Below are 20,958 nucleotides of genomic sequence, written 5' to 3'. Positions count from 1 at the left end.
TGGATGACGCCCAATAAAATTTGCCATTTTGCTAATTCAAATATTGTTATATGGACTTGAATTAGCAGGTTGGTGTCAAAAATTAACATTTTGAGTGAGATTACATAATTTTTACTCTTCAAATATCGAAAGAAGGGATCAATTTGAGCATTTCATGGAAGAACTTTTTAAAAAAATTATTTGAAATTTATTAGATATGAGCATTGAAAACTCAACGTGGTTCTATGGAATCCTGTATGAGAATCCCAATGCACAAAAATAATCTTGGGTAAGGCCAAAACAACTATGAAAAATGGTTTCTAATTTTTTGAAACATTCAAAAGGGGGTGTTATTAGAGATTATTCCAATTTTTATACTTTCATAAAAATCGTTAAAAAATTAATTTAAGTGTTTTTATGTTAATTTTAAAAATTTTATTCAGAGGGGCTCTAATTTATCATTTTTAATCATTTTGAAAAAAAATTTTCCTTTGACATAGTTTTGTTTTAAAAACTAAATCAAGAGAAAAAAAACTGTGTCAAAAACTGTGTCAAAGAAATTTTTGTCAAATCTTGCTCCAAATGGATGAAATTTTGTCAGAGGGCTCTAATTTATCATTTTTAATCATTTTATAACTTAAAACTGCTAAAAAATTGAAACTGAAAAAAAATTTTTTCTTTGACACAGTTTTGTTTATAACTCAAAACTGCCAAAAAATTGAAACTGAAAAAATTTTTTTTCTTTGACATAGTTTTGTTTTAAAAACTAAATCAAGAGAAAAAAAACTGTGTCAAAAACTGTGTCAAAGCAATTTTTGTCAAATCTTGCTCCAAATGGATTGAAATTTGTCAGAGGGCTCTAATTTATCATTTTTAATCATTTTGTAACTCAAAACTGCCAAAAAATTGAAACTGAAAAAAAATTTTTTCTTTGACATAGTTTTGTTTTAAAAACTAAATCAAGAGCAAAAAAACTGTGTCAAAAACTGTGTCAAAGCAATTTTTGTCAAATCTTGCTCCAAATGGATTGAAATTTGTCAGAGGGCTCTAATTTATCATTTTTAATCATTTTGTAACTCAAAACTGCCAAAAAATTGAAACTGAAAAAAATTTTTTTCTTTGACACAGTTTTGATTTGAAAACTAAATCAAGAGCAAAAAAACTGTGTTAAAGCACTTTTTGACAAATCTTGCTCCAAATGGATTAAAATTTGTCAGAGGGCTCTAATTTATCATTTTTAATCATTTTGTAACTCAAAACTGCCAAAAAAAAAACTGTGTCAAAGCAATTTTTGTCAAATCTTGCTCCAAATGGATTGAAATTTGTCAGAGGGCTCTAATTTATCATTTTTAATCATTTTATAACTCAAAACTGCCAAAAAATTGAAACTGAAAAAAAATTTTTTTTTCAGTTTTGTTTTTTCAAGAGACATAGTTTTGTTTTAAAAACTAAATCAAAAACTGTGTCAAAGCCATTTTTGTCAAATCTTGCTCCAAATGGATTAAAATTTGTCAGAGGGCTCTAATTTATCATTTTTAATCATTTTGTAACTCAAAACTGCCAAAAAATTGAAACTGAAAAAAATTTTTTTCTTTGACATAGTTTTGTTTTAAAAACTAAATCAAGAGAAAAAAAAACTGTGTCAAAAACTGTGTCAAAGCAATTTTTGTCAAATCTTGCTCCAAATGGATTGAAATTTGTCAGAGGGCTCTAATTTATCATTTTTAATCATTTTGTAACTCAAAACTGCCAAAAAATTGAAACTGAAAAAAAATTTTTTCTTTGACATAGTTTTGTTTTGAAAACTAAATCAAGAGCAAAACTATGTCAAAAACTGTGTCAAAAACTGTGTCAAAGCAATTTTTGTCAAATCTTGCTCCAAATGGATTGAAATTTGTCAGAGGGCTCTAATTTATCATTTTTAATCATTTTGTAACTCAAAACTGCCAAAAAATTGAAACTGAAAAAAAATTTTTTCTTTGACATAGTTTTGTTTTGAAAACTAAATCAAGAGCAAAAAAACTGTGTCAAAAACTGTGTCAAAGCAATTTTTGTCAAATCTTGCTCCAAATGGATTGAAATTTGTCAGAGGGCTCTAATTTATCATTTTTAATCATTTTATAACTCAAAACTGCCAAAAAATTGAAACTGAAAAAAAATTTTTTCTTTGACACAGTTTTGTTTTGAAAACTAAATCAAGAGCAAAAACTATGTCAAAAACTGTGTCAAAAACTGTGTCAAAGAAATTTTTGTCAAATCTTGCTCCAAATGGATAAAAATTTATCAGAGGGCTCTAATTTATCATTTTTAATCATTTTTTAACTTAAAACTGCTAAAAAATTGAAACTGAAAAAAAATTTTTTCTTTGACACAGTTTTGTTTTGAAAACTAAATCAAGAGCAAAACTAAATCAAAAACTGTGTCAAAAACTATGTCAAAGCAATTTTTGTCAAATCTTGCTCCAAATGGATAAAAATTTATCAGAGGGCTCTAATTTATCATTTTTATTCATTTTGTAACTCAAAACTGCCAAAAAATTGAAACTGAAAAAAAAATTTTCTTTGACATGGTTTTGTTTTGAAAACTAAATCAATTTAAATTTAAAACGATTTTAGATCGAAATTAAAAATATTTTAAATTTATTTTTATTTTATCGCTTTCATCAGTTTAAAATTCAATTTCAATTCATAATATGAGAACTGCAATTTTAATTTTAACAGAATTTTAGATATTTTCATAATTTCAACTCATAATTTCTTAATTTTTGGAAATGTGAAACATTTTTGATTTTTGTATCGACCTAATTATGTTGGCGTTTGCCCAGAGACACAAAATTAAGTTTTCATAAACAGTATGAAAATTCGTACATCATACGGAGCCCAAGACAAAAAGAACTTTTACGCAGTCCGAAAAATCCAGAATCAAAAGAAAAAAAAATCCATCGTGCATTACGAATTTTAACCAAAAAAACAAAAATTTATTTGCAAATTTCGCCGTAAAACCCATCACGAAATCATGTCAGACTGGGATCAAGTAACAGTGTTGCGCAAAAAGGCGCCCAAAGCGGCCCAAATGAAGACCGAAAGTGCCATTAACCAGGCACGGCGTCAAGGGCTCGAAGTTGAAACGACACAGAAATTCGGTGCTGGCACGAATAAACAACACGTCGCCACAAAAAACACTGCCAAGTTGGATCGCGAAACGGAGGAACTGAAACACAATTCCATCAAGCCCGACGTTGCCAGGACCATTATGCAGGGTCGCCAGGCAAAGGGATGGAGCCAGAAGGATTTGGCGACGAAAATTTGCGAAAAGCCACAAATTGTCAACGATTACGAGGCGAGTCGCGGCATCCCGAATAACGTCATTCTCGGCAAGATCGAGCGGGCGATTGGCTTAAAATTGCGCGGAAAAGATATCGGTCAGCCAATTGTGCCTCCTGGTAAGAAGTAGATGCGCAACAGTCAGGAGGCGTAGTCGCCGCATTTCACACTTATGAGACTAAAACGGAAGTAAAATTAGTGTCGCAAAAAAAATAAATTTAAAAACTTGGAATCTTTCATCGTCACTTAATATAAAAAAAACAATTTTTCTACATTTATTTACATTTTTAGTCATTTTTTATTTTATAAGGAGATAAATGAGGTCATTTTTCTGTCTCTGCATAAACATTTGTGAGATAATTTGTGAATTTGAAGCAAATAAAAACAATAAGCCGTAATCTAATGAAGAAAAAAAAAACAAATTTAAAGATTTTTAACTAATTTTATTATTTAATCTACGTTTAACATTTTTTTAACAATCTACATTAATTAAAGTTAAAGACGTCTTTTTTAAAGCAATCTCCTTAGAATTTTGTTATTTTGCGAGAAAATTGCACAAATTTCTTAAATTTTTTTTTAATTTTTATGAATTTTACGAACTTAAATTTTTTCAAAAAAAAAATTATTTTTTTAATTTTATGAATTTTTTTTTTAACTTTTAAAGAGAATTTTATAAAAAATTGTAATTTTTTTAAATAAAAAATTTAAAATTTAAGATTTTTTTTTGAAAAATTTAAAAAATATTTCTAAAAAATTTAATTTTCGATTTTTTGATAATTTTTCATGAAAAATTTGATGAATACTTATTAAAAAAAATTTAAAAAATTTTTTTTATATTTCAGAATTATTTTTTTTAAAGAAAATGCATTTAAAAAATAAAAAATTTAAATAATTTTGTTTAAAAAAAATTTTTTAAGACAAAAAATTTAATTTTTATAAAAATTTGGAAGAAATTTGTCTTATGAAGTCTTTCAAAACTAAAAAAATTGAAAAAATCAGAAATTTGTTCAATTTTCTCGCAAAATAACAGTTAAAATATCATTTCAACTATAAAAAATCTCTTGTCAAGTCTTTCCGTTCGACTGTTTCTGTCGAAATTTCGTCGAATATTTGTAAAAGTCGGACATTTCAAAGGGTTTCTCCTCCTCCTGATACGCTTGTACGATTTTTCCTTCCTCCACAATTGTCACGTTGGGGCTTTCGTTCAACAGGGGACTCTGAATGCCCACAATGGGACTTGCAAAGAGCGAATTTGACGGCGAAACGGCGTTCTGTTGTTGATGCATCATCACCGAATTCGGTCGTTCCGCGGGAATTTCTGGGGTGCGAGGCGACGCAACGCGATTCATTGTTGCCGTAGATCCGCTTCGTGAATACATTCGATGATTTCCGTTGTCCAGGTGATTAACGGAATATTCGCTGGGGGCGCGTGAAAGCAAAGGCGGCGGCGGAGGAGACACGCCCGAAAGAATATTGGCATTTTGGAGGTCTTGTCGATGATATTGCTTCTTGGCTGGAAGAGGAGGCGTGGGCGAACAAGGCTTTGGTTCGTCAAATTCGGGCTCGTCAAGGGATGTCTCGCACCTGAAATGAAGGTTTTTGTTAGAAAATTCGTTTAAAAAGTAAGTTTTGGAGGTTTTTACCATTTTTTCTCGCGACGACGAGCTTCAGCGTCATCCGCTAACGCAGCAGTCATGTCAATGTTGCCCGTGGAAATGGCTTTTGTGGATTGCAGTTGGAGCTTTTTTGTCGTTGAAGCACTTCGTCGGTCAAGACTAGCGTATTTGTTGTCTACCGGGAACCAAATTCGTTCGTTGTTTGCCATAGAGAGCCAGTATCCTAGAAGAAAAAAAAAATTTTATAATCTTGCATGAAAGAATTTTCGTATTTTCCACAAAAAAATTTTTTTTTTGAAAGAAACATTTTTGTTATATTCAAAATTTGACTCTTAGGCTCTGATTTTTTAGAAAAAAATTTTAAAATATTTATTTTTTAAACTTTAAAAGTTCTTCGTTTGAAAATCTTTTCAAATTGGAGGAAAATTCGAAAATCCAATCAAAATAAAAAAAAAAGTTAAAAATTTATTGAAAAAAAGAAAGAAATTATTAAAAAATTTGGAAAACTTTTAAATTGAATTGAAAGAAAAATTCATAAAACCTCAAATTTCGGGGAATAACTTGAAATACTCCGAGAAAATTTAAAAAAAAAATCTTAATTAAAAACAAAAAATTTGATTTATCAAAAAAAAAAAATATTAAAATTCCTTCAAAATTTGTAATTTTTTTATAATTTTGAAAAAAAAAATTTGGGACAAAAACATCGGAAAAAATTTGGAACGGCCTAAATTGGAAAAAAAAATCTAAAATTTTTTAAGTTTTTGAAAAAAAAATTATTTTGAAAATTTTGAAAAAATTTAAAAAAATCAGAAAAAAATTCAAAATTTTTTTAAACTTTCTAAAAGTAATTTTTTTTGAGAAAAATTTAAGAAATATTTATAGAAAAGTTTTAAAATTAAAAAATAAATTTAAATTTTTTTTTTTTTAAATTTTTAAAATTAGAAGAATTATTAGAAGTAAAATTTACAAAAATTCGAAAATCTGTTCAAAATTTGGGGAGTTTTAAAAAATGTTTAATTTTTCATAATTTTTAGGGAAATTAGTTGATTTGGAACAAATTTTTGCCAAATTTTAGAGAAAAATAATGAAAAATTGTTTTTTTTAAATTAAAATTTCAATAAAAATATTTCTGTTTATTTTTTTTGTAAATATTTTGAAGAAAATTTTTGAAAAATAATTCGAAATTTTCATAAAAATTTTCTCAAATTAATTTAAAAATTATTTTCTGAATTTTACAAAAATATGTGAAAAATTGCAAATTCGAATAATTTGAAGAAAAATCATTGAAAATTTAAAAAAAAATTCTAAAACTTTAAAATTTCTAAAGAAATAAAAAAAAAAATAAATTTATAAAAAACTAAATTTTTGAATGTTAAAGAATTGCATTTTTTGTAAACTAAAAAAAAAATAAAAATTTTTAAAAATTCTTGAAATTATAAAAAAAAATTTTTAATAGAAAAAAAAAACAAAAAAAAAATAATTTTAAACGAAAAAAAAATTTTTTTTAATGAAATGTTGTTCAAAAAAAAAAAACTTACCTCCCGGAGCTTGTTGAACAGATTCAATCCGATCCACTAAACTCCCTGTCGGATCATGAGCCGTCATCGAATTTGACGATAACGGAGTTACAGGAGACGCCGGTGCTTTTTGCAAATACCTTTCACTCGACGTCGGAGTTGTCGTCACCAAATTCGGTGAAAATTGATTCCCATTCGAATCGAAAATTTGTCCCGTGCCATGATGTCGATGATGCTGCGGCGAACTATTGAGCTGCCGAATTGCCGTCGGCGGAAGTTGAATCGTGTTATGATGATAATGCTTCGAACCCCGATTTCCCTGCTGCACGCCCTTTGGATATCCGCTCATTGTTGCCGACGATCCGACATTCACCGGGTAGTGATAATGCAGCTGCGGCGGCGAATTGAAGTGATACGCGAGTTGCTGCTGATACGGATGATTGTACGCGTGATACGGCAACGTTGGCGTCACGGGCGATTGTTTTCCGGAATTTTCGTATTCCTGTCGCGTTCCGAAGCTGTCGTGACGCGTTCGCATTTGCGGCGTATTGAACATGTGATGCGCCTGCTTGTGATGCGCATTCGGGGAATTTGTGACGGAATTTGAGCGGATTGCGGATTTTCGGTCGACAGCGAGGGTCGCGGATACGGGTTTGTTGTTGTACACCGCAAGACGACTGTTTGCCATGCCGGGCGGCGGACTTTTGTGCAAATTTATGTCGTCTTGCGTCTGTTTGATCTGCCGCTGCGCTTGGAGTTTCTTTAGTTTGCTCAAATTTTGATTGATTGCAATGAGCTTCTGTTGCGCCGCGTCGTACGTTTGTTTGTGAATTTTTATGGCGTTTTTCGATAACGTCGCGTCACTTGCCAAACGTAACGACGCTTCGCAAATTTGTTGCTGGATTTGTTTCTCCAGCATGAGTTTGTTGATTTCATCTTCGCCGTTGTTGTTGGTGCCCAGCAAATTTTCCGGGAGTTTGAAACTTGTGCCGACGCGTCGTCTTAAAGTTTGCGTCGAAGCATTTACGTCTGTCGAGCCAAAATCCACAGGATAGACTCCGATTATTTGTGCCTCCTAAAAAAAAAATTATTTTAAGAAAAAAATATTTTTTTAAATGAGGAAAAAACTTACTTCTCGACACACTTGTTGCAGTTGATTGTACTTTTCGTTGAGCTTCTTTTCCAATTCCTCCTTTTTGCGTTTCAGGAGTTGAACTTTTGTTGCACTATTTGTCATGATACTCTTGGTACCGCTACTTACACTATTAGAGCGTCGTGAAACAGCGTCGTCAAATCTGTCGTCAATACTGATATTACTTAATTTGTCACTCAAGGCATCACCTGAAGTTAAAAGAATTAAAAAAATCATAAGTAAAATATTAAAAAAAAAAACATAAAAAAATAAAGATAAAATAAAAATAAAAAAATTAATTTAAAATAATTTATTAAGTATTAAATTTAAAAAAACTAAATTTTAAAAATTAAAAGTAAAACAAAAAAAATAAAATAAATAAAATTGTTATTAAAAATAATTTAATAAAATTAAATAAAAATAAAAATTAATTTAATTAATAATTTAATAATAAATTTTAAAATATTTAAAATATTTTTTAATTTAAAAATTATTTAATTAATTTTTTTTAATAAAAATATAAATATATTAAATAGTTTTTATTAATTTTAATTAAATTAAATTTTATATATTAGAACATAATAAAAAAAAATAAATAAATAAATAAAACATCTTAAAAAAAGAAAAACTAAATTAAAATATTTTTGTAAAAAAAAAAACAAAATATTTTAATAGAAGGTCGATAAAAAAATTAAGAAAAAATCCTTTATTTTTCTAATATATTAAAAGATATTTGAAAAATATTTTAAAAATTTAATTTAATTCAAATTTAGTTTCAATTTTTTTTGAGCATCTTAAAAATTTTTGGATTTAATTTGAACCAATTTACATGAAAAATTAATTAAATAATTTTTTTAAATAGGAAGCTTAAGCTTAATAAAAAAGACTTAAATTTTCAAAATTCAGGAAAAATTCAAACGTTAATTTGAAAAACAATTTTTTTTTTTTGAAAAATAAAATTAATTATACATATTTAATAATGTTAATAAAAAATAAATTTTTAATAAAACTCAATAAGTTTAATAAAAAAATTAATTAATTAAAAAATTTAAAATTAATTAATAAAATTCATTAATTAATTAATTTTTTTAATTTAAATTTTATTTACTTTAAGCTAAACTATTTACTTTTGACTTAAAATAATTTTCGAGCCTTCCTAAAAACAACCAGTCGTTCGAATCAATTGATTATTGAGACGAATAAAAGTAGTAAAAATAACACTTCCATCTATGAAATATTCGAACAAGCTCAAAAATTTGTTTAAAACTTCAAATAATTCTCGCTTTTCCGCAAGTTCGTGGCAATCTTAAAGGAAATCCAACGAAAAAATTACAGAAAATCCTATTTAAAAGCCCAAAAATAAATTTTAAACTCAAAATTTTAAATTTCTTCAATTTTTCCTTTAAAAAATTGAATTTTCTTTAATTTTTTCATTAAAAATCCTCAAAATTTTTCTATCGATCGACACACATAATCCAAAAGTGCAATTTTCCTTCCTTCATTGGTCAAAATAATTGTGATTGTCAAACAATTTCATCCAATCACGAAACAAAACTTTCGAACCGTATGTCACGTACAGCGTACGAAAGCACGTATGAATGCGCAGGCTGAACAATTTGAGTTTTTTTCGCTGTTCGCTGGCCTGGCTGCAAAAAAAGGTAATTTCACTCGCAAAAGTCGCACGAAACACACGCAAATTATCGCAAAAACATTCCTCGAGCCCCTCGAAACCGTGTTAAAGGTCACATTTGTTGTTTCTCCGCAGAACAAGGTGCAAACTACCGAGCTGAAGAAAAAATCTTAATTGGGGCGACACAACTGTGTGCTGGACTGTGTGTGTGCAAGAAGAGAGAAAAATTCTCGTCGTAAAAAAAAAAATAAAAAAAAAATTTAAAGTCAACAAAGGCAAAAAAAATCAACAAATATGGGAAATGAGTCGTCTTTGCCGATGGAGCTGTGCTCCAACTTTGATGCCGATGAAATTCGTCGCTTGGGCAAGCGTTTCAAGAAACTCGATTTGGATAATTCGGGCGCCCTGAGCATCGACGAGTTCATGTCGCTGCCGGAATTGCAACAGAATCCGCTCGTGCAACGCGTGATCGATATTTTCGATGCCGATGGCAATGGCGAAGTGGACTTTAAGGAGTTCATTCAGGGCGTGTCGCAGTTCAGTGTCAAGGGCGACAAGTTGTCCAAGCTGAAATTCGCGTTTCGCATCTACGACATGGACAACGACGGCTACATCTCGAACGGCGAACTCTTTCAAGTACTTAAGATGATGGTCGGCAACAACTTAAAAGACACACAACTGCAACAAATTGTCGACAAAACGATCGTCTTCTCCGACAAAGACGAGGACGGCAAGATCTCATTCGAGGAATTTTGTGCAGTCGTCGGCAACACAGATATCCACAAAAAGATGGTTGTTGACGTTTAGTTGCTTAGGTTTCATTAAAAAAAAAACACAAAAATTATCATACTACTACATTTACTATTTAAAATGAATTTTCACCAGTTAAAAATCTCTCTTGATAAAAAAAAATGCAAACAAGTGTGCTACTACATTAAAAAAAAAAATAAATAGGAACGTACCTAATTTTATCATCATAAAAAAATTTTAAAAGCGATAAAAGAGATAAAAATCATTTTAACCGACATTTTTTGCCTTCTTCCGTTTGTTCACGTCGAAGTAAACATTTAATATTAAAAAAAATAAATAATTAGCGAAAAATGATGAATTTAAATAAAAATAAATAAATATCAAATACTAAAAATCTAAAATTTTAAGGATAAAAAAAATTATATTGTATGTGTGTGTATGTAAATATTTCTGTTAAATGTCCTTTTTATGTACTTTTCATCTCTCATTATAAAAAAAAAATGAAAAAAAAAGTTCTAAAAAAATCATATTCGAATATTATATTATATTACATTAAATTTATTATATTATTACAGAAAGATGATGAGTTCTATTGTTAACATTTAAAAAAAAAATAAAAATATTCTATCGACTACTATTATGCGTTTGTTCTATTTTTTTCATTATTTTGATTTTTTTTTTGTTGAGAGCGCACGAAAAAAAAAATGTTTAAAAATAGATTATTTTGTTGTAATGGATGCTAATCGTGTTTCTATCATCACAGTGAGAATTTTCACCTTGATACGGTTGTGATTAGGTTTCACCTTGGAGGATTTAATTTTTTGTTTAGTTTTATTTTTTAAAAGTTTTTTTTTAATAAATAAGTTTTTTGTCATGTTCTGCAGTTAAATTTAAAAAAAATTAAATGAAAAAATGCAAAATAAGGCCTTTGCGAGTTATGAAGTTGATTTTTTGATTTGTGCCCTGAAAGTTTTATTTTTTGCAGGATGGAAAAAATTATTTTTTACTTAATTGACTTTAATTCGAGATTTCAAGTAGCTAAAAAGCTACAATAAATTTATTTTCATTAAAAAAATTATTAATTTAAAGATAATTTTTTTTTTAATTAAAATCAAGCCAATTTTTAAAAGTTACAAAAACTTTTGATTTTAGTTTCAGTACAAAAAAAGTTAATTACTTAGTTTCTTAATTAATTATATTTTTTTCGAGGAAAGATATTTGATTTTTTTTTTTGCAAAAATAAAATTTTTAGAAATTTAGAAAAAAAATTGAAAGAAATTCTTTTACGTAAAATAAAAAATTAATTTTATTTTGAATTTTGAAATTGAAATTTGTCAAAAAATAATTTTTTAAAAAATTATCGAAAGAAGAAATTCATCAATTTAAAAAAAAAGAAAAAATAATTTTTTAAATTTAAATTTTATTTTTTTAAATTTTATCTACATGTTAATTTTTTTTCTGAACCTTTATAATTGATTTTTTTTTTTAATTCTTTACAAATAAATATTTTTTCTTTTAAGAGATCTGTGAATTTAAAAAAAATTTTCAAATATTGTAAAGGCCTAACTTTTTTTGGAAACATGAAAAACTTTTTGTTTTAGTGATTTATGAGTATTAATGCCGCAAGTTTAAAATAAATATGTGACCTTTAAGTCAATAGAATAACTTAAACAAGGAAAACTTTGACATTAAAAAAACATTTAAAGTACTTTAATTGATTTTCGAAAAAGTTTTTATTTGTTTTTAGTTTTTCATTTTATCAAAATTCATTCATTTAAATCAAAACGTTAATTTTAAAAATATAGAAATAAATTAAAAATTTTGAATTTTTTTTTCTTTTACGTTAAAATAAAAAAAAAATAATTTTTTAAAAAAATTTTTACTAAAAAATTTCAAAAATTAATTTTTAAAAAATTATCGATAGAAGAATTTCATCAATTTATCGAAAAAAATATATTTTTTTTAAATTTAAAATTATTTTTTTTTATTTTATTCACATGTTAAATTCTCTGGAAAATTCTCAAAAGTCATAAATTCAGAAAAAAATTTAAAGGTAATTTATTTAAAAAAAATCTAATAATTTAAAAAATTTAGATCTAAGCTTAATTCCAATGAGTTTTTTAATATTAAAAGCATTAAAATTGATAATATTTAATTTTATTCCGCAAAAGCCGAAAAATATCATAAATTTTCATTTTTTTTTATCGATACACTTGTTACTCTTTTTATTGACAAAAAAAACTTTCTTTTACTCGGAAAAAAATAAACATTCACTTTCGTCCCATACATCAATGCATTATTCTAGACTTGACTCGTGTTTCACCTGACATGACATGCACCTATTTTCCCACATGCATCATCGCTGCGAAATTGCATTTTAAAATTTTCCTAAAAATTGCACGTCAATCAAGGACGAAGCATTTTAAGGCGCAATAAATTGATCAAACTGTTTTTTGTTTATCGGATCCTAAAAAACGTAGGTACTAATTTTTTGTTGTTTGTTTCAAAAGGTGTTTTAAATAATTTTTTTTTGTATGTAGGCAACATTACTCAATGCTATTTAAAAGATATTTAACATTGATAAAAATAATTGGGTAGGACCATTAAGTGAGTAACACGGAGGATGAGTCACTTTGAAATGAAAAATTTTTGTTCAAAAAAAAGCTCTGAATCTCTTTTTAACCCTTTTACTTGATCAACGAGAGTCACTGAATCATAAACATCGGTACATATAAAGAAGAAAATCTTTCACTGAAATGAATCATAATTTTGGATTTTCATGTTTTTGGCATTTTTGTGATATTGGGGTCACTTTTGCTTGTGCCTTGTGACACTGGGTACAACTTAAGATCGAACTTAATTGAAAATAAATGATAAAAACCAATAAAAACTAATTAAAAATGATAAATAACAATAAATAATAAGACATACCCATTATTGTAATCGACGCATAATTTTAAACGTAAAATAATGATAAAACTTAAACATTTATTCGAGAAATTTCATTGTAACACATAAAAACACAATTAATTACACATGTTAGAGACAAAATTATTTGCAAAAATATCGGAAAATTATGAAAAATAATAAAAAACACAAGCTTGTTTACTAAATCGTTAAAACAGTGTGAGACGTTTGAAAGTGATAAATGTCAGGATGTTGTGGGTTTTAATTGAAAAAGACAGTAGTTGTTCATTTTGAGACGAATGAAAGTGATAAATGGAATCAGTGTCGTAGAAAAAATGGGGGTCAAGCTATTTAACTTTATGGAAATTTCAGGAATTTTTAGGAAAATTTCGAATTTAGAGGAAATTTTGATACTACGCCAACCCCTAAGCCTTTTGGCAGAAATGGGAAATTTTTATTATTTTAATTATAGAAAAAATTATTATTAATAAAGGCAAAGAAGGAAAAAGAAGATAAAGAAGGAAATTGTAATACTATAGAATTATATAAAATCTTTCAAAAAATTTCTAATGAAATTTTATTTGAATGATAAGCAGGAAAAAGCTAAAAGATATTTATTTAAAAATCGAGGAGATTTGAGTGAAAATCATCTTCAGAATGAATATTTATTCAATTTTAGCTTTGAAACCCATCAAAAGTTGGTTAAATCTTGACGTGAGAAAAAAACAACGGTTTTTGCTCCTCATATGATAAAACCGTTGTTTTTCTTATTTCTTCAAAAATCGAGGAGATTTGAGTGAAAATCATCTTTAGAATGAATATTTATTCAATTTTAGCTTTGAAACCCATCAAAAGTTGGTTGAATCTTGACGTGAGAAAAAAACAACGGTTTTTGCTCCTCATATGATGACTTGAGAAAAAAATCGTATCAACTTTAGAATGAATATTTATTAATTTTTAGCTTTGAAACCCATCAAAAGTTGGTTGAAAATTGACTTGCGAAAAAAAATACGATTTTTGCTCCTCATATGATAAAATCGTACTTTTTTTTTATTTCATCAAAAATCGATCAGATTTCAATGGAAATCAACTTTAGAATGAATATTTATTAACTTTTAGCTTTGAAACCCATCAAAAATTGGTTGAAAATTGACTTGAGAAAAAAGTACGATTTTTGCTCCTCATATGATAAAATCGTACTTTTTTTTATTTGATCAAAAATCGATCAGATATCAATGGAAATCAACTTTAGAATGCATATTTATTAACTTTTAGCTTTAAAACCCATCAAAAATTGGTTGAAAAGTGACTTGAGAAAAAAAGTACGATTTTTGCTCCTCATATGATAAAATCGTACTTTTTTTTATTTGATCAAAAATCGATCAGATATCAATGGAAATCAACTTTAGAATGCATATTTATTAACTTTTAGCTTTAAAACCCATCAAAATTTGGTTGAAAAGTGACTTGAGAAAAAAAGTACGATTTTTGCTCCTCATATGATAAAATCGTACTTTTTTTATTTGATCAAAAATCGATCAGATATCAATGGAAATCAACTTTAGAATGCATATTTATTAACTTTTAGATAAAAAGTTCGGAAAATTGAAATGAGGAGTATGAAATTGTAAAGTGAGCACTACAATAAAGAGTAGGTATGTAATATCGAAATGCGATATAGTATGTCGTTCTTTAGACGACTACTTTTTCTATTTTTTTTAATACTCACCTGATTTCATTAAATTTTGAAAATTTAACTCTACCGTTAATGGGGTCTTATTGCCCCTTCCCAAATCCCATCCAACTACAACTCTGTCCAAAAATTTATCAATTTCATTCGTCTCACTACTGCCTTCTTCAGCATTACAAACCCCTTCTAAAACTTGAATTAACGTATGGCAAATTCCATTCTTGATTCATAACAAGACCAACTTCAACCCAAAAAAAATTAATTTTAATCAAATTCTGCCGTAACTCTCGTGCAATTTCTGTGTGTCAAAAACTCCCCGTGCAAAGATGGATAGCAAAGGACGCAATGTGATCGTTTGCGACAACGGAACAGGAGTAAGTCCCTCATTCCCTCATTTAATCATCGACCACCAACTGGGCAGGGCTGAAAGATAAGAAACTAAAATTTTCTCTTGTGTTTTTTTCGTAGTTTGTGAAATGCGGATATGCCGGAAGCAACTTCCCCGCACACATTTTCCCATCAATGGTTGGCCGTCCCATCATTCGAGCCGTCAACAAAATCGGAGATATAGAAATTAAGGTGAGCTAAATTTCCTCTTGAGGGACGTATACAATTCGTGACTCATTGATGCATTTCAAAAAAAAAAAAAAAAAAAAATTAAAGATAAAGATTTAACGTCGACTTAAATTTCGTTTTTGCAAATATTTCAGGATTTATATATCGATGTAAGTCCGAAAAATTGTTTAGTTTGTTTTTTTCCACTGAAATTTGTCAATCATTAACTAAACATTTTCGCCGCTAACATTTTTCTAATGTTTTTTCGTAATTTTTTGTCAATTGGACTCACTTAACTCGAAATTTTTTCCCATAAAAACTTAATCCTAAAATTATTTTGCATCCTTTGCACGCTGCTTTGTCATTTCTTCAACATATCATTCATTCATGATTCAAAATTGATCAAAAAACAGGAAGCAGATGCAACGTTACCTGTAAGTACCGAGAGACTCCGAGAGTTTCTGACATGATTGGCGTGTTTTGTAGCATTTTTCGTTGATTTTTGAGTATTTTTGAGATTTTTCTTAGTTTTTTTGAGTATTTTTTCGTTTTTTTTATCATAAAATTCTGATTTTTTCTTAAAAAAATTAATTTTCATCTCAATTTTTTTAGGATTTAATGGTTGGCGATGAAGCCTCGTCACTCCGTAGCATGCTGGAAGTCTCCTACCCGATGGAGAATGGCGTCGTGCGTAACTGGGAGGACATGTGTCACGTATGGGACTACACATTTGGCCCGAAAAAGATGAACATCGACCCAAAAAACACGAAAATCCTGCTAACGGAGCCCCCGATGAATCCGCTCAAGAATCGCGAGAAAATGATCGAAGTCATGTTCGAAAAATACGAATTCGATTCGGCGTACATTGCCATCCAAGCCGTTCTCACACTTTACGCACAAGGCTTAATTTCGGGCGTCGTCATTGACTCGGGTGACGGCGTGACGCACATTTGCCCGGTTTACGAGGAATTCGCGTTGCCCCATCTGACGCGACGACTCGACATTGCCGGGCGCGATATCACGCGTTACTTGATAAAACTTCTGCTGTTGCGTGGTTACGCTTTTAATCATTCCGCTGACTTTGAAACGGTCCGTATGATGAAGGAGAAATTGTGTTACATCGGTTACGACATCGAGATGGAACAAAAATTGGCATTGGAGACGACAGTGCTCGTTGAATCGTACACGTTGCCCGATGGAAGAGTGATTAAAATTGGAGGAGAGCGATTTGAGGCGCCCGAAGCTCTTTTCCAGCCACATTTGATCAACGTTGAGGGGCAGGGAATCGCAGAACTGGTTTTTTCGACGATTCAAGCGGCGGATATCGATATGCGACCGGAGTTGTACAAGCATATTGTGTTGTCGGGTGGATCGACGATGTATCCGGGGCTTCCGAGTCGCTTGGAGCGTGAGATTAAACAATTGTATCTGGAAAGGGTTCTCAAGAAGGACATTGAAAAATTATCCGTGAGTATTAATTTTGACTTAATGTGACTTAAAATGAGACTTAAGCCAAAAAAATTAAAATTTGTTGACTTAAGCTTAAGTAAAAGTCATTAAGTCTTAAGTTTTTGACTTAAAGATCAATTCTTGATAAAAAAATTAAGATTTTTTTGAACAAAAATCATTAAGTTTTGACTTAAAAGACCTCAAAATGTTGGTTAAATTAACTTAAAAGTTTTAATTTTGACTTAAGTGACTTGAAAATTTTATTTTAGAAATTGAAAGTTAACTTAAAAGTTTTAATTTTGACTTAAAAGATTTAAAATTGTTGCTTAAGTTAACTTAAAAGTTTGAGTTTTGACTTAAGAGACCTCAAACTATTGCTTAAGTTAACTTAAAAGCTTTAATTCTGACTTAAGGGACTTAAAAATTTTATTTTACAAATTGAAAGTTAACTTAAAAGTTTTAATTTTGACTTAAGTGACATAAAACTGTTGCTTAAGTTAACTCAATTTTGACTTAAGAGACCTCAAACTGTTGATTAAGTTAACTTAAAAGTTTTAATTTTGACTTAAGTGACTTAAAAATTTTATTTTACAAATTGAAAGTTAACTTAAAAGTTTTAATTTTGACTTAAAAGATTTAAAATTGTAGCTTAAGTTAACTTAAAAGTTTTAATTTTGACTTAAGTGACTTAAAAATTTTATTTTACAAATTGAAAGTTAACTTAAAAGTTTAAATTTTGACTTAAGAGATTTAAAATTGTTGCTTAAGTTAACTTAAAAGTTTTAATTTTGACTTAAGTGACTTAAAAATTTTATTTTACAAATTGAAAGTTAACTTAAAAGTTTTAATTTTGACTCAAAAGATATAAAACTGTTGCTTAAGTTAATTTAAAAGTTTAAATTTTGACTTAAGAGACCACAAAATGTTGCTTAAGTTAACTTAAAAGTTTTAATTTTGACTTGAAAGTCCACAAAATGTAGCTTAAGTTAACTTAAAAGTTTTAATTTTGACTTAAGAGTCCTCAAACTATTGCTTAAGTCAACTTAAAAAGTTCAATTTTTGACTTAATTCAAAAACTTTTTTAAATCTGAACATTTTCTTACTAAACATTTTCTTGTAGAAATTCAAAATCCGCATCGAAGATCCCCCGAGAAGGAAGGACATGGTCTTCATCGGAGGAGCTGTGCTTGCCGAAGTGACCAAAGATCGCGAGCAATTCTGGATGTCACGACAAGAGTATCTGGAACAAGGATTGGGCGTCCTTAAGAAACTTAGTGCGAAAAATTAGACTGACCTGAGGCATTTTTTTTTCGTTTATAATAATTTTTTATACGATTTTTTCTTTTTCACTAAAGATTACTATTAATATTAGAAAAAAAAATTATTCAATAATTTGTCTGACACTTACAATGTATTCTAATCCTATCGAAAAATTAATAAGTATTAAAAAAGGAGTCAGTTGCGATCAACTTACACACGTTAATAAATAAAAATATTCAGTACTTTGCTCATTCCAGTATGGAATATTGTACAATTTTGATGCTTCATGAAGGAAATTTGCCTTAAAATCCCCCAAAAAATCTTCTAAACGCAAGAACAGGAGTTGACACTGTGTCCATTGTTCGTGTTCGGTGCTTCAATGATGCTATCAACGCTTCCCGTTATCGTCGTTGACTCATAATCCGTTGGTTCATCCTTCAACAAGGGACTTTTTTCGATATTTTTCGTAATTTTACTCTCTCCCGATCTTTTTCTTCGTCGTTTTCGTCGCCAAGCCTCCACACAAGTGTCGAAAACTGCCACGCGAGTCCATTTCCGATACACAAAAGCATTAAAAAGAGCCTGCAATGGATTCAGAATTGCCATAAGAGTCCACGTTGTGAGAATAGTTCGCACTGGAATCATGTCCCAACAGAACCAAAGAATGAAGGAACTAACGAGATTTGGCATCCAACAAATGTAAAAGATGGCATTGATGAAGGAGAATTTTACTTTGAAGCGACGCATCAGGAGACGTTCTTCTTGAGTGATTTGACTGTTTTCGATGCCAAGCTGGTTCTCGAAGAGTTTGGAGGAACGAATGAAAAGCAGCGGGTTTCCGATCATGACACAAACGACGGGGATGTATGTGACGAGATAGATGGGCAGGACACGCAGGATTGCTGTGGAGAGTTGATGGGTGTCGTGACAGCTGAAAAAAAAAATAAAAATTAAAAATTTTTTAAATTTAATTTACGCAAATTTTTTTAAAATTCCTGAAATTCATGAATTTTTCTGAATTTAATTTTATTGAATTTAAATTAAATTTAAATTCATTTTAATTAATTAATAAATAAAAAATAATTTCAAAATAAATTTAAATTTATTTTAATTTTAATTTTTTTTATTAATTTTTTTAAATTTAAATTAATTTATAAATTCTTTATTTTAATTAATTATGTATTTTTAAAATTTTTTGAATTTTATTAATTTTAGCAAATTTTTTAAATTTTTACAATTCTCAGAGTTTTAGAATTTTTTCGAGTATTTTTTTTAAATGAATTTCATTCTCTCAATATATTTTATTTAAAATTTGCGCTGAATAAAATCGTTAAAAAATTAATTTTAATAAAAAAAAATAAATTAAAATGAAAAAAATAATTAAATAAAATAAATTTCTTAATTATTTTCTTCGAAATTTCTCAGTTTAAAAGTTAAAAAAATAATTTATTAATTTTTAATTAATTTATTTTTTTTATTATTTTAAAAAATTAAAAAATGAATAAAATTCTCATTCTTTAAAAAAAATAATAAAGTCAACAAATTCCTTAAAATTTATTATTTTTGAATATTTAAAAAAAATAATTCTTGAACTTAAAAATTTATTTCATATTAATAAAATAAATTTTAAAAAATTAAATTAAATTACCTAATTAAATTAAAAAAAAAATAAATTAAATTGATTAATTTTAAATTTGATTAAAATAAAATTCTCAATTTTTGATTTTTTATAATTTTTTTTAAATTGAATTATTTTATTGAGAAAATTCGAAAAATTTAAGAATATGAAATTTAAAATAAATATTTAAAATACTTTAAAAAAATTTTTTTAAAATATATATTTATCGAATTCTTAATTTTTCGAATTTTCTCAATTTTTTCAGATTTGTTTTTTTTTATTTTTTGAATTAATTTCATTTAAAAATGATTTTTTACTAATTTTAGATACACTTACTCTGCATTCGGTACATAAAGTATCGTCACTCCAATTGCCGTTAATGCTGCACTTGCACTCCACACAATCAAATGGTATCGTCTCAAATACGGCAAGACTCCCTTAAGTATCTGATGAATCGAGATCGCATAAAACATCGTATAGAAAAACGTCGCCGTATAAAAAAACTGCGTCCAAGCCGACGAAATTGCACAAAAAGTCACCGTGTACGTGTCATTGTCCATCGGAATAAAGTTCCGCATGTAACGCCAAACGAGTGAACGCACAAAAACTCCCAGCGTCGCAAACAAATCCGCAATCGCGAGACTCACAATGATGTGACGCCCAATACTGTTGGCACTCATTGACGATCCGCGACGCGATTCACTTTCGTGCCTGAAGAAAATCTGATACAAGGCACCCAAAATGCCCAAACCGCTACTGATGAGGCACGTCGTCACATAACTATCTTTGTTAAACTCGCTCATGAGTTTCACCGCAAAGTCGGAATTATTGCGGTGATGACAGCAGAACGTTTGAATTGTTGGGTCTGCCATTTTTTGATGTTTTTTTCAAAATAAAAATAAATTATTCTTGCATCTTATCACGAATGACGCTGGATGTGCACTAACATGCATCATTAGTCGTCGTGAACTTCATTCAAAAGTGAGATTATTATTAAGTAACGAATCTCAAACAATTCTTATCTCCTGCTCATATTTCGACGTACAGCTCAACATAAGGCGTGCGATGAGTAAAAATGATAAGAAATGACACAAATTTATTGTTGTTTGCTATTTTTTTGAAGACAAATTTTTGAAATTAAGTAAGGAACGAAGTTTGTAGTTCAAGAGAATGTTGCCGACTAACGTTTGTGCGAAGAAATGAAGTCGTACACGTGAAATCGGAAGAAACCCTACAAGCGACGATGTCAATGGATGAATGCTTGGAGAGGAAATTTTGAATGAAAAGCCAGACAGTTTGAGTATTAGAACAATAACAGAGAGTTGTGGTTGAATTAAGCTTGAATTTTGTCTAGATTCTCTTTGTTTTAATTGAAAATTCGTTTTTAATGTTGATTCACAGATTTTCAAAGTATAAAAATGATTTGTCATCGTCAATAATTTGATAAAAATATCAATATTGAGGTCAGAAATTCTAATTAAACTTAAAAAGGGTTCGATTTTAATGACACATTATCAGATTTTGGCCTGTTT

The 20,958-nt window shown here is 28.6% G+C and overlaps 5 protein-coding genes across 10 annotated transcripts; 3 read left to right on the top strand and 2 right to left on the bottom strand.

Annotated features, from left to right (window-relative positions):
• The first annotated feature begins 2,869 nt into the window (after nucleotides 1-2,869).
• Nucleotides 2,870-3,734, top strand: LOC134833637 (endothelial differentiation-related factor 1 homolog). Its single transcript, XM_063848034.1, has one exon. It carries the CDS (start codon nucleotides 2,995-2,997, stop codon nucleotides 3,430-3,432), a length of 438 nt encoding a protein of 145 aa, XP_063704104.1. The 5' UTR covers nucleotides 2,870-2,994; the 3' UTR covers nucleotides 3,433-3,734.
• On the bottom strand, nucleotides 3,725-13,068 carry LOC134833635 (uncharacterized). 6 transcript variants are annotated; one of them, XM_063848030.1, is made up of 6 exons: nucleotides 12,879-13,068; nucleotides 7,568-7,776; nucleotides 6,457-7,510; nucleotides 4,946-5,141; nucleotides 4,331-4,886; nucleotides 3,725-3,782 (listed from the first exon to the last, which is right to left on the bottom strand). In XM_063848030.1, the coding sequence occupies exons 1-5, from the start codon at nucleotides 12,880-12,882 to the stop codon at nucleotides 4,367-4,369; spliced, it is 1,983 nt and encodes a 660-aa protein (XP_063704100.1). In that variant the 5' UTR covers nucleotides 12,883-13,068; the 3' UTR covers nucleotides 3,725-3,782; nucleotides 4,331-4,366. The 6 variants fall into 6 exon arrangements, with proteins under 6 accessions (XP_063704100.1, XP_063704099.1, XP_063704098.1 ...); XM_063848029.1 differs by having other exon boundaries at nucleotides 3,725-3,807; nucleotides 4,351-4,886; XM_063848028.1 differs by having other exon boundaries at nucleotides 3,740-3,782; nucleotides 4,351-4,886.
• On the top strand, nucleotides 9,173-10,561 carry LOC134833347 (calcineurin subunit B type 2). The gene is made up of 2 exons (XM_063847645.1): nucleotides 9,173-9,225; nucleotides 9,333-10,561. The coding sequence occupies exon 2, from the start codon at nucleotides 9,492-9,494 to the stop codon at nucleotides 10,002-10,004; it is 513 nt and encodes a 170-aa protein (XP_063703715.1). The 5' UTR covers nucleotides 9,173-9,225; nucleotides 9,333-9,491; the 3' UTR covers nucleotides 10,005-10,561.
• A 1,694-nt stretch (nucleotides 13,069-14,762) lies between the features above and the next one.
• On the top strand, nucleotides 14,763-18,065 carry LOC134833742 (actin-related protein 2). The gene is made up of 4 exons (XM_063848174.1): nucleotides 14,763-14,918; nucleotides 15,013-15,123; nucleotides 15,712-16,566; nucleotides 17,669-18,065. Exons 1-4 carry the CDS (start codon nucleotides 14,871-14,873, stop codon nucleotides 17,834-17,836), a joined length of 1,182 nt encoding a protein of 393 aa, XP_063704244.1. The 5' UTR covers nucleotides 14,763-14,870; the 3' UTR covers nucleotides 17,837-18,065.
• Nucleotides 18,066-18,115: 50 nt separating this feature from the next.
• Nucleotides 18,116-20,592, bottom strand: LOC134833744 (G-protein coupled receptor 143-like). The gene is made up of 2 exons (XM_063848175.1): nucleotides 19,763-20,592; nucleotides 18,116-18,739 (listed from the first exon to the last, which is right to left on the bottom strand). The coding sequence occupies exons 1-2, from the start codon at nucleotides 20,296-20,298 to the stop codon at nucleotides 18,133-18,135; spliced, it is 1,143 nt and encodes a 380-aa protein (XP_063704245.1). The 5' UTR covers nucleotides 20,299-20,592; the 3' UTR covers nucleotides 18,116-18,132.
• Between the last annotated feature and the right edge of the window lie 366 nt (nucleotides 20,593-20,958).

This window comes from Culicoides brevitarsis, chromosome 3, assembly GCF_036172545.1.
Source record: "Culicoides brevitarsis isolate CSIRO-B50_1 chromosome 3, AGI_CSIRO_Cbre_v1, whole genome shotgun sequence".
Classification (NCBI taxonomy): Eukaryota; Metazoa; Arthropoda; class Insecta; order Diptera; family Ceratopogonidae; genus Culicoides; species Culicoides brevitarsis.
Note: the sequence above shows the minus strand (reverse complement) of the source record. Positions and strands in the feature narration are given on the sequence as shown.

Bases quoted from the DNA above. Each gene is read 5' to 3' on its own strand.
- LOC134833635 (XM_063848030.1), bottom strand. The intron at 7,511-7,567 runs GTAAGTTTTTTC...TTTTTTTTTTAG, and splicing joins TGCAACAAGTGTGTCGAGAA to GAGGCACAAATAATCGGAGT. The intron at 4,887-4,945 runs GTAAAAACCTCC...CCTTCATTTCAG, and splicing joins CGTCGTCGCGAGAAAAAATG to GTGCGAGACATCCCTTGACG.
- LOC134833347 (XM_063847645.1), top strand. From the start codon at position 9,492: ATGGGAAATGAGTCGTCTTTGCCGATGGAGCTGTGCTCCAACTTTGAT.
- LOC134833744 (XM_063848175.1), bottom strand. From the start codon at position 20,298: ATGGCAGACCCAACAATTCAAACGTTCTGCTGTCATCACCGCAATAAT. The intron at 18,740-19,762 runs GTAAGTGTATCT...TTTTTTTTTCAG, and splicing joins CTTTATGTACCGAATGCAGA to CTGTCACGACACCCATCAAC.
- LOC134833742 (XM_063848174.1), top strand. From the start codon at position 14,871: ATGGATAGCAAAGGACGCAATGTGATCGTTTGCGACAACGGAACAGGA. The intron at 15,124-15,711 runs GTGAGCTAAATT...CAATTTTTTTAG, and splicing joins TCGGAGATATAGAAATTAAG to GATTTAATGGTTGGCGATGA. The intron at 16,567-17,668 runs GTGAGTATTAAT...ATTTTCTTGTAG, and splicing joins AGGACATTGAAAAATTATCC to AAATTCAAAATCCGCATCGA.
- LOC134833637 (XM_063848034.1), top strand. From the start codon at position 2,995: ATGTCAGACTGGGATCAAGTAACAGTGTTGCGCAAAAAGGCGCCCAAA.